This window comes from Strix uralensis, chromosome 3 (assembly GCF_047716275.1).
Source record: "Strix uralensis isolate ZFMK-TIS-50842 chromosome 3, bStrUra1, whole genome shotgun sequence".
Taxonomy (NCBI): Eukaryota; Metazoa; Chordata; class Aves; order Strigiformes; family Strigidae; genus Strix; species Strix uralensis.
Window position 1 is genome coordinate 130,774,200 of NC_133974.1, and position 12,030 is coordinate 130,786,229.

The 12,030-nt window shown below is 38.5% G+C and overlaps 1 protein-coding gene across 22 annotated transcripts in view; it reads right to left on the minus strand.

The window, feature by feature from the left end:
* Nucleotides 1–12,030, minus strand: part of PLCB4 (phospholipase C beta 4) — a 216,932-nt gene that overhangs the window by 71,790 nt on the left and 133,112 nt on the right. For all 22 annotated transcript variants that reach the window (XR_012628365.1, XR_012628366.1, XM_074864405.1 and 19 more), the window contains 5 exons: nucleotides 8,994–9,073; nucleotides 8,377–8,430; nucleotides 2,184–2,265; nucleotides 1,065–1,165; nucleotides 394–451 (listed from right to left, as the gene is read on the minus strand). Coding sequence is in view for 20 of the 22 variants with exons in the window: in XM_074864405.1 (XP_074720506.1) it covers nucleotides 394–451; nucleotides 1,065–1,165; nucleotides 2,184–2,265; nucleotides 8,377–8,430; nucleotides 8,994–9,073 (375 nt within the window). In the remaining 2 variants the exon portion in view is untranslated. The remainder of the gene's footprint in view (nucleotides 1–393; nucleotides 452–1,064; nucleotides 1,166–2,183; nucleotides 2,266–8,376; nucleotides 8,431–8,993; nucleotides 9,074–12,030) is intronic.

Sequence of the window (12,030 nt, forward strand, 5' to 3'; positions counted from 1 at the left end):
AGAAGAATCAAACCATTGTTTATAAAAGCTGACTTATTATTCAGAAGGTTTAGCAAATATATTTAGCTGTGGCCTACAGTTAAATCGCTTATAATAAAAAACTGGATATATTTTAGTTGAAACTGCATTGAGTGTAACAGTATAAAAATGTATAAAACATACACAACACACAACAGCAAGTTATCAACAGACGCAATCTGCAAAGCCAACATGTAGAAAGCACAACGACATACAAGGTTGGAGCTGATTTTTGCACCTGGATGTTACCATAATGGAAAGATCAGCAGATCAAAAGCATAGCAAATAATGGCATGATTCATGCAATGGAAAGATTGGAAGAAGCAAGCCACTGCAGACAGACTTGTATGGTAGTTAATGTATGAAAAAGCTTACTTCATTTAGAAAGCTCACTAATTGGTCTACCGTTAAATAATCAGTTTTGTCTCCATTGCTGAAAAGAAATTTATTAGAGAACGTAAGTTTTCATATACGATGCTACAGTAGGTATGATTTACATGTTGACATTGTTGACACTTTTAAAACCTACTTTTCTACCTAAAGTAGCTCTATAATCTCAAAATGAACAGTCACAGAAAACATACTAACTGTCTATGCACAGTATCTCTCCCATACTTCCTATAGCTTAACAAACATTACTTCACAAAACAACATGTAAGTCCTCAAGCTGAGAATAAATTGAGTGAAGAAACTTTTAAAACTTCAAATTTCTTGTTTAATTTCGTTAGTTCACATATTGTGTTAATCACCTAAAGGAGCAAGTTAAAATTACAGTAGTTAGTAAAGCCAATGCAAAAAAAAAAAAAGTCCAGGTGCTTTCTCTAACTGATGTAAAAGTTGCTCTAAATTACAGAGTGAACTTTTACATTAACAACTGAGAGGGAAGGAAGGGGAAAAAAACATAGACTTGAGTTTGTCTTAAAATACTGCTGATGCTACTAGGATTCAAGGTTAGATAATCTTTACAGTGTTCTGTCACTATTAGATATGGACTAAAAATGCAGCAAAATGAGTTTAAAGCAAGATTAATTTAAATTTGAACTTACATCTTCTTAAAGAGATCCTCTATGTCAGTTCGGGGACATATCTTTTGGGTGAGCTCATAAAATTTCTCGTAAGTAAATGCTGCAGGCTCAATTTCATCATTCTGCAACAAAATGCAAAGGTACATTTATGCAGCAAAAGAGAGCTTATATGCTCTTTTCCCAAGTGCGTATCTTGTATCAGAAAAAGCAACTGAGAACTCTTTTAGCTCTTTCCCTAGTATACGTTTACCTATTTGTGTATTTTCTGAATAGAGTTCTTAATTCATCTTTATCACAGACCTGTTTGATGTGCTTATATTCTGACCTCATAGCAGCATTGATTCTACATAAACACAGAAACTGGAAAACAAGTCTTTCTTCTTCTTCTGAATCTAAAATAAACCCAGAATCCAAAATAGCGTACAAACTTCGAGGTATTTATACTGAAACCAAGGAACAATGAGAAAAAGTCCCAAGTTTGGTGCAAAGGTTTTAAAAAGCAAAGCAGCTCTCATACAGGGGCAGGCAAAATTTCCATGAGGGAGGGAACACATGGCTAACACATTCAGTATCATCTCCTCCTCCGAACAAGACCAGCACTGCAGGTGCTTTCATCAGGTGCTTCCTGCAGTCAGACCAAGAACCAAGCAAGGGCTGGAGTCTCCAAAAATGAAAGAAAGGAGACTGGGCAGGGATTAAAGCTGAAAAAACTAGCTGTTGCATGTAACCAGCTGTCACCTCTCTGGCCCCTGCGAGTGGGACAGAGCTGGACAGCAGTTCTCCAACGGAAAGGAGCAAAGAGCAGGAGGAGTCCAAGAAATGCAACTGAGAGGATAGCATACAACAACAACAAAAAAAGTATTACGTGCATATTCTGTGCTCATGTACTTTGTATAAATTAATGAAAAGTAGTCTGTTACAGAAAAGAAGAGAATCCTCATCTAAGAGGTTTAAGGACCATTACGTCATACAGATTTAATTACATTTTGGTTTTAGTAAACAACTTACAGTGATCAGTAAGTTACTCACGAACAATAGGCATGTTTTTATGTGATGCAAATGACTTAGATCACAGCTATGAATGTGAATGATTCATCAATCTATTAGTATACAAAAAAGTTATTCAAAATCACTAAATACCTTTCCACTGGGAAGACCTAATTCCTTAAGTGCCTGAAAGATCACTTTTTCTGTTTTACCTGATGCAAAGGTTCTGGTAATGCTAAAACAAAAAAGAGTGGGGAAAAAAAAAAAGGAGAAATGTTAGTCACTTTTTAAACAATCAGCTCTCTCTCTCTCTTGCTTTTACTGCCAACATTTTCCTCTGGCTTAAACTGATGAATGTAAGCATCTTCCAAGTAATAGTGCAGTTGAAAAAGTGCTCTAAGCTTCACAGAGCAGCAGTGCTCTGCCTGCAAACTATCCATTAGAAAAAAATATCAAAATAATGGACTGCAAAAAGAACAAAAGAGGGTTTTTTTCCGATATACTGGGATACAGAGCCGTGCAAAGCATTATTCTGTTGGCTCTTTTCAACTCTATGCATAGATAAATGACTGCGTTTTAAAAGTAGCAGATTCTGCAAGTGAGGAGGACTCATGTCTGGTTGTGGTGACTTCCCTTCCTTTCCAAGCATTACCCTCCTAGATGACCTCCCAGGTCACCCATCATCACGAACCATCCCCAATGGCAGCTCCCTTTGTCTCGCCTTTTCAAGCAGTCGCTGCTAGCAAGCAACTCCCAGCTGCATGCCAGATCTCCTTCCCTGCTCCCTCACTAGCTGCAGTGCTCACTCCTCCCTTTGAATGCTCCCTCACCTTACAGACATTATTAATATCCCTGTTCTAGACATACTACACACAGCCCATATAGGTAGGTCTCAGCTGCTACTGAAATATTTCCACCAAACGGATTAACATCCTCTTCCTTCCACAAAACAGAGGTGATTTCACCATGCATGTGACTGACAAACTGGTTTCACTTGAAATGAAATAAATCCAATTAAAGCTTAGCTATTTGGTATGATTAATGTGAAAGCATTTGGTCTATTTCTGTTTCAATTTGAGACGAGTTTGAATAACCTCTAACTCTGGAAAAATAGATCCAAACTTGACAGCTCTCCTTCCTTTTGTTTAAGGTCTAAGCTAAAATGATGTGTCCCACAACCCTTGATTTTGGTGTCTCAATCTGTGGAGAGAAACTGAAGTCTGTATCCAATACCTATTTCTAATGGTGACAAAAGCTGTATATTGTGAAAGACACTGTAATTGCCTGATAAGAATATGTTGCTCTTTATCATCAAGACAAACATTTGCTGAGACTTTTTGTTAATCTCATGCATACTAAATAATTTCACATGGTGAAAGATGTGAAACAAACTGTTGCTGTTATTTGTTGCCATAGCGATTCACAGTCGTTTTACTCTGCAAAACACTCTGAACTGCCTATGCAAATATTTTCATACTAATAAAATTAACATCGGATTTGTTAAAGTGTTATTTTATCATTTAGATCAATAAACTTGGCTATTTTTAATTTTTTTTTTACTGGGTTCTTATAACAGTTAGATTTCCATGTCCCTATTTAGGCACCCAAATAAGTTATTTGATTTTCCAAAGCTGATAAGTACCAAGATGTTTTCACTAAAGTATAGACTGAGTTTAACTTTAGGCACTTGTCTCTTAAACAAATCTCAGGCATTTATTTTTCTTCTAATTCTAAAACACAGAGTAATGTTAGCTCTACAATTTACAACCTATCTCCAGCCCTGTAAAAAATTCTATGTCTGTTCTAATGAATCGGGCCCCGATAATAAATGTCATGTAAAACGTGTAATATTGGTGTAATTAATCAGAAACTGTGAGCCAAGATTCCATGGCTGCAGGGAACTTATTTTTGATGCCAAACTATTTTTTACTTCACCAAAGATGACAGCAAACATAGCAGTAATTTGTAATGAGGGCAGCAGTCTAGAAAAGATTGCATGAATCAAAAAAGACTGTAAAAATACAGCATGACACTTTCATTTTGCTAAGGATACTGTAAATAAAACTACTTTTCCCTCTATCAGAAGAGAATTCATCCTAGCAGATTTACATTCACCTCGTTGCATGCCTTGGAAGAAAATTGGGCTACTTCAGATGCAGGCAAGTTACTGGTCAAGATACCTACAGGTGTTTTCTCCTCATGTTCTACAGTGATTTAGGGCTTTTTATGGTAACACGTCAAGGTACTTCCTCATAAATATTTAAAATACTTCCCAAATCTGGGACTGAGGGGTATGAATCTGTCGTGCTTGCTGATGGATTAAATGACTTGATTACTTCAGACCTTCACCACTTTCCAACCATTAGTTCAAAAATCAAGCCAACACATAAACTGTTCAAATCAATCTTTTATCATGGCTCCACTGAATTTATCAGTTTGGCTAGAACTGGAAGTACCACTACCTACACTGTAAAAGAAATTACTAAAACTATGATTTCCATCCATCATCTAAGCACTGAAACAGATTTCTTCCAGGCACTCTGGAATAATCGATACAAAACATATTTACTAAAAAAGTGTAATTTCAAATTAATTTAATTCATCTACTGTAAAACAGATTTAAGGCTCATTTATCATAGTTTAGCTTTTTCTTTTTTTTTTTTTAATATTTTCATAGTTAGAAGCTAAATTAGCTTAAATCCTTTGAAATGTAGTTATACAGGGGATAAACATAGATTGAGCAAAGCTGATTTCTAAACAGGCTCTAGCCGAACAGGTGCAATTTGCACATGTAGAAAATCTGTTTTCTGCCAACAGAAAACTGAAGAAAACAAGTAGATTTATTTCTTTAAAACAAACACTGACCTTTTTAGTCACCATTTGCAGCAGTGTTAAGAGCTGAAAATACTAAATATCTTACCCAATGCCCTGTCTGTGTAAGATCTATAAATGTAGTTCTAGACTCAGACTGCAAAAATTTATTAAAGCCCAAAAGGCAAAACTGATGCTCTCCTAAGCTTTTCGCACTACTAACTGCCAGAATTTCTTCTCTCTCAAACACAGTAGGTTGATAGTAATAGATATATGCCCCAGAGTACATTAAAATCCAAAAGTAGTTGAGAAGAATCTTCATGCCTCTGCAACCCCCATCTGTACTAATAAGGAGTCAGGAATATTTATGCCATTTACCACCGACAGCCTAAAGAGTTTCACCCTCTCAGGGCTCATCATTTCCTACAGTCATGTGCTAGCTGCAAAAATCTGTCTTAAATCTGAAAAGAAATGCAAGGAGCTCTGATTTCTCAGGTGAGAATTTTTTTTTTTTCCCCTCAGTGTTTTTCTGCACCTCTGTGTAAAAACAAAATACAAGCGATCTTCTGATACACATTCCTACAGCTTAACAGATCTGCAGGGTATTCTGTTTCTGAGAGAATAACCTTCCTATCTGTATCCCCAGAGCTACAGCAATTGCTGCAGGAGTCCCGGAGCAGCAGAAGGAGGTGGAGGTTTGACAAAGCAGGGCTGACTAGACAGCACTGTATTTAAAAACAGGCATATGGGAAGAGCTGGCCATAGCATTCTGGAGGTCAGTTGAAGGGGAAGCATCAGGGGTTTAAACCAGTAGAAACAGTTACTGAGGGGGAGGTTTGGGTAAGCAATGTGAACCTCGGTGCACCTTCCATAGCAGAGCCATTCTGCCCACATTTCCCAGTGCTTCCTGGCTTGTCTTCCTCATATACGTATCCTTCTCCTTCTGCATCTACCTCCTTCTGTTCCCTCTCCTGTCTCTCCATGCTCCTTCTCTGCACTAAGTCTTTGTGGGAGGAGGAGGAAAGCAGTGAAGTTCCCCACATCCCAGGCTGCCCAGTGCTGAGGCACCTGCGTGCCTGTGTCCCACTTCATGGTAAGTAGCTGTTGCTGGATCAAGCTAATCTCATGATCTTGCTGTCCTCCATCAGGGCTCTCATTCACCCCCTTTTCCAATGTAGGTCTACACAGTGGACAGATTTCTTTTTCGCCTGCACTTGGGCCACAACAACCCCCTGCATGGCTACAGGCTTGGGGAGGTGTGGCTGGAGCTGTCTGGAAGAAAAGGATCTGGGGGTTCTAATTGACAAGGGGCTGAACATGAGCCAGCAGTGTGCCCAGGAGGCCAAGAAAGCCAACGGCATCCTGGCTTGTATCAGCAATAGTGTGACCAGCAGAAGTAGGGAGGTGATAGTCCCCCTGTGCTCTGCACTGGTGAGGCCACACCTGGAGTATTGTGTCCAGTTTTGGACACCTCAACACGAGAGAGATCTCAAGGTGCTGGAGTGAGTGCAGAGGAGGTCAACGAAGCTGGTGAAGGGCCTGGAGAATAAATCCTGTGAGGAGCGATTGAAGGAGCTGGGACTGTTTAGTTTGAGGAGGAGAAGGCCGAGGGGAGACCTCATCACTCTCTACAACTACCTGAAAGGACATTGTAGAGAGGTTGGTGCTGGTCTCTTCTCACAGGGAATTAGCGATAGAACAAGAGGGAATGGCTTTAAACTGCAGCAGGGGAGGTTCAGACTGGACATTAGGAAAAAAATTTTCACAGAAAGAGTGGTCAGAGAGTGGAATAGGCTGCCCAGGGAGGGGGTGGAGTCACCATCCCTGGATGTGTTTAAGGGCCGTTTGGATGAGATGTTGGGGGATATGGTGTAGGGGAGAACTTTGTAGAGTAGGGCTGATGGTTGGACTCGATGATCCCAAGGGTCTTTTCCAACCTGAATGATTCTCTAATTCTGTGATTCTCGTCTACAACTTTCCTCCAGCTTCTCACTGACATCTCTCCTAGTCCTTTCAGCAAGTGATAAAGTGCTTCCCGGATGAGCCCCAAAGAGGTGCCACATTTCACCCATACCAACACAGTGTGTTCCTTGGATCATCCAGGTGTAAAGAAAATGCAGCTTCCCTCTGCACAGCACGGGATAGTAGATGCTTTACAAATTTACAAGCAAACTACTTTGCAATAAATTAAGCTGCTAGAGACTGATTTGTGTCAACCTGGAAATAGTATAAATTTTAATTTAAAGATTTAATACACTGGAACCAGTGGACTGGACTCTCTTCAGCAATACGCGAGCTTCTCTGCATACACAAATCAGTGTGCTGTAGCATAACAGAGAGAATTTATGCCGCGCTAAATGCAAGGTGAAGTATCTCAAGGCAGAAACAGTTTCAGACAAGCTAGTGCATTATAAATTCATATTGAGGAATAAAGCTCTATGTTCAAACACAGACATAAAGCGCTAAAGTCTCGAAAACGAATTTGCCCCTGTAGTATTGTTCCCTCATGGTTACCCTTCAGTTGATGATATTCCTCATGGGTCTTCTGCACAGAAGGTGCCTCATGGCAGTTTAGTCAAGTTTGAGAAATAAGCAGGGGCTTTGGCAATGTGAAAGCTGAAAGATTAACACACTGAAACAACCTTAACACTTGTCAAGGAGTCACTTGAGTCATGAAACTAAAGAAACCCAGAAGGCAGCATGGCAGGCCCTTTGTCTTTTTTCAGATTCTATAGACGCAAAATCCTCTCTTTCTCCCTTGAAAAAATATTCTGTGAGGTTTATCGTACAAAGTCATCCTCCTTGCTCCTTTCTGTGAGTTTCTATTTATGAAAAAACAGCATGCCCCAAAAGAGTGGTTTTCACATACTGCATGAAGAGGAAAGAAGGTCAATGTATCAGCAAGAATTAATTTTCAGAGCAGGAGGGGTGAAAATTATTGCCTAGCCAGAGCGGACTGAAATCAGTAACTTGTAATAGTACAGAAAGAAATACACTATACTACCTTTTCTGTTACTGACAACAACTAACCAAACGATTTATTTATCATGTGGAAAAAACCAAATATTATCCTGGGGGTTCCCATAAAAGCAGAATTAATTTTGACAGAGCTATATCTGTCTCTTTTACATGGAACTACATTTTAAACTGTACCTTTCTGTCCTCTACTTAACTGGCCTGCAAGCTTTTATGGTTCTTTTGCTAAGTATTTTATGAAGTTTTACAACTGGAAAACCCACCCCAGAGTTTGAGGAGTTTTAAGCTGAGAAAACTGATGGTCTTAGCTCTAAGTGACTTTGAAAACTATTACAAGCACTCATATCTTCATTACAATGGACTAAGAAAAAAATTGCTAGGCTGATAAGAAGTTCTACCTAATTTACCAAGGAGGTAGGGAACTCAGCTAAGTATGTCTAGTTCTGTACTTATTTTTACATATGTATTAATAATAGAATTGATATTGTATTTCAGTATTAAGCTACAAAATTTTATTAACGTTATACAACCAGTACCTGGAACTCTCAATTGTGCTTACCTCCGAACTGGAATTTTCCCGTTTGTGTTTGTTAGAAAGGCCAGCTTCATCCAGCTGAAATTAAGAATGAAATATTTTTAAAACACTATTTATTGAAATTGGGATCTAGATACCTGTATTTAGCTTAAGATTATAGTCATGTCTGTGAAATGAGTACAAAAAATTAATTGCTCTGTAATAAAAACATTTTTCTGTAACTTTTAGTGCTCGAGGCAGAGCAGTTCTTTAACTGTAAAGGCAAAAAGCAGCCCAAAAGAATCAGTACATTAATTAACACAAGTGTGAAGCCAAGAAAGACTCATGAGGTTTTGTTTGCATATGCATCAATGAAAGAACAAGCCAGACAATAATTAAAACATACAATATCAATAAATCAAATTAACAGTTATAAATTCTCTTATAACTTCTCCTGGGCAGGTGCCAAATACAGATACCTCTTCTGGTCACAATGAAAGATAAACTCTAAACTAATTTAATACCATTTTCTTTATGGTGTTAAATCTTTTGTGATTGCAAATGTTGAACTATGACAAACAGATTTTTTTTTTTAAATTCCAAGAAGGAAAATACAAAGACAGAAAAATAAAGGAGAAAGTGGAGGAAAGAAAGTAACTTACTGTTTCTTGAGACATGTCATTGGACTGACATTGTTAGCTCTAAAGTTATGTATGATGGATCCAAGCCCTTCTACCCATTGCTGAAAAACATGAAAATACAGAAACACCAAATTAGGAGAACTGAAGAGGGAAAAAGTAGGAAAGCTTGTCTTGGGGGAAGGCTGCTCTTCCTTGCAGCTGTGGATAACGTTATTAACCTGAGTTGAGGAAAAAAACTGCCCACTTCACAGCCTATAACAGCATCATGGAAAAGTCCAGCCACATTTTACCCATTTCATCCTTCACTGACCAAAGTGATAGTGCTTTCCGCTCTTCCAAGTGCTACATGTAGCATCAGCGGTGCTATTAGAAGAGCTTATTGCCAGCAAAGGCAAGCGGTCCATTGATTGATTTATTAAGCCTTCTATTTATAGCCTGTATAAACATATGCCTCCCTTCCAGTTGCGGCTGGCAATATTAGCTATTACTAAGCAACATTATACAGTATCTGATGACATATTTAACTGGTTCCATTTTAGAAAAGGAATGAAACAAAATATTAATAAGCTAGAGCAAACCACAGGGAGGCACAACAATTGTTCTGTGACGCTGACCTCACCTAACACCCTGTTACATATTCAAATCCTGCTTGCTTTCATCCTTAAAAAGCAAAACATTCCAGTAATCACTGGGATGACTTTCAGCCAACAGCAGCATTACAGCACTTACTTATGTAATTCCTTTTTATGGATCTATTTTTCTACTATAGCTTGGACCTAGACTTTGCAGGACTGTATAGAAGAAGCTTAAGGATTAGGCCCTAACATGAACACTCATTGATTTCAGCAAGAATTCTGGCAGGATAAAGCTATAGGAAGAGAAAAAAATGACAGCGCTACAAGCCAAGTTTGATCTCAATTATGCCATTGTAATGCTAGGATTACTCAACAGATAATTTACACTGGTGGAACTGAGACAGGATTTGGTCCACTGCTTAACATTAACCTTATGAATAAAGAAGCTTCTTGCTTCCGGCCAAATTCTGTGCATGCAGCTTGAACTGACTTGGGCAGGATCCAGAATTTGACACTTATAAATAGATGCAGATGAGTGTATTTTTCTTTTCATGAATGAGAGCTGTACATCTGCAAAACAGATGAAAAAAATCATCATTTATATAGGAGGAACACTAACATCTTTGGAAAACGGCATAAACGGCAGAGAGTAAATCCCTATGGGCTAAAACAAGGTCTAAGGGGTCAATTCAGCTGATAAACCCGCTTAAGCAGACCCTTGCACTCATGACACATTACACGAACATCACAAATGTCTTTTTGAACAAGAAATTGTTAATCAGACTCCCTTAAAATGGACCTTATAAATCTATTCTGCTTTAGGAAAAGTAGCCATTTATTAAGACATTTATTAATATTTAAAAATTGCTTTCTGAATTACCTCTTTAAGAAGTACTACATAAAATATTTATACACATAGGGTAAGTGTGTATCTAAGATTCATTTGAAAACAGAAGTCTGACTTATAAGTTAGCATTTGGGCTGCTCTTGGGTGTGTTTTTGTGCTCAAAACCAACTCACCAGTAACAGTCTGCCCTCCCATTTCTCCTTTCCCAACTGCATGAATAAGATGACTCAGCAGTCATAGCATGGATGCACTGCCAAGGGATATAAAGAAAGCAACGTTCGTGGGGTGAGATAATATTATTTATTGGAACTGATATAACTGGAAGCCATTGACAGACTTAGGGAACACTTATCTTTTCCTACAAGTGTTCCCTCACCTAAGATGATATAGGAACTAGAGCTTGTGATAATTTCAAGATAAATGCCTGAATAAGTCTTACAGGTATTTCAATCACCTAGAACTGTCCAAATTCAACTATCATCATTCAACTATCATCAACTACCTATGGTTGGGTTTCTGTGGTTTGTTTGGGTTTTTTTAAACAGTAAACTGTAACATTACTGCTGCATTAACACCGTCACAGCTCTACAAAAATTTATCCTCATGTGATCTGGATTAGTCTCTAGTGCCTTAAAAGCTCCTCCACCTTTCAACACTGACTCACACAGTAAAATGGCACATGCACTGCAAACAAAAAATCCCTTGCAAAATAAAATTATGCAAAATGCACGTTATGAATAAGCTTCAGTCTTTCAAAACTCCCAGTTTTTTCCGCTAAAAAATGCCATTGGTGCAATACTGGCAATGTCACCATTTCAACAGGAAATAAACACGCCGAGATCCATTCAGATTTGAAGGCAATGGATTGCAGCTACGCCAGATATAACAAAATCTAACATTTAAAAGTAAGGTTACCCAGCACTCAGTTCTGAAGCTACTTCTGTACATCAAGAACAGCTGCCAAAAAGGAACATTGCTAGGAAAAAAAAAAAAAAAAAATATAGAGAGAAATCAATACACTAACCACTTACTGAGTAATTTCTTTGCAGGAGATGTGCTGATGATTCCCACTTTAGAGGACTCCCTAATCTTTTTTCAATGATAATGCCCTTTCCTGATAGAGATGTCAAATCAGGAACTGCATTCTTTTACACCAAAAGAGCACAGAACTACAGCCAAACACTGGTAAGTCACAAAAGCATCACACCTCTGCTGGCATCAAGCAAGGGAGTAACCTGAGTCTCTGCCCATCTATGAATCATCTTTATATTGGCATGATGTCCCCTGGGCAAGACATGGCAGTTGGAGAGGCACATTTGCCTGTTCCACACCACACAGCTGCACTACAATGTAGCATCTGGCTGCTTGTACTTCAGTTTGGGGCTAAAGCAGTTTCTGGAGTGTTTCATCAGATATTCCCCACGGTTACCAGCTGGCCCCAAATTAACTAGGAATAAGAGAGCTGAGGAACAAAAAAAAAAAGCTTCTGGCTTGTGAGCATACTATATAGAAGCAAAATGACATAAAATGAAAAAATTTCCTCATTTATAGATTAATTGCCAGGCTTAGTGCAGCACATTCAAACTCTTTGACCTTCTGAGATGATACAGTCTCCAAACAACAACCATCTTCATAA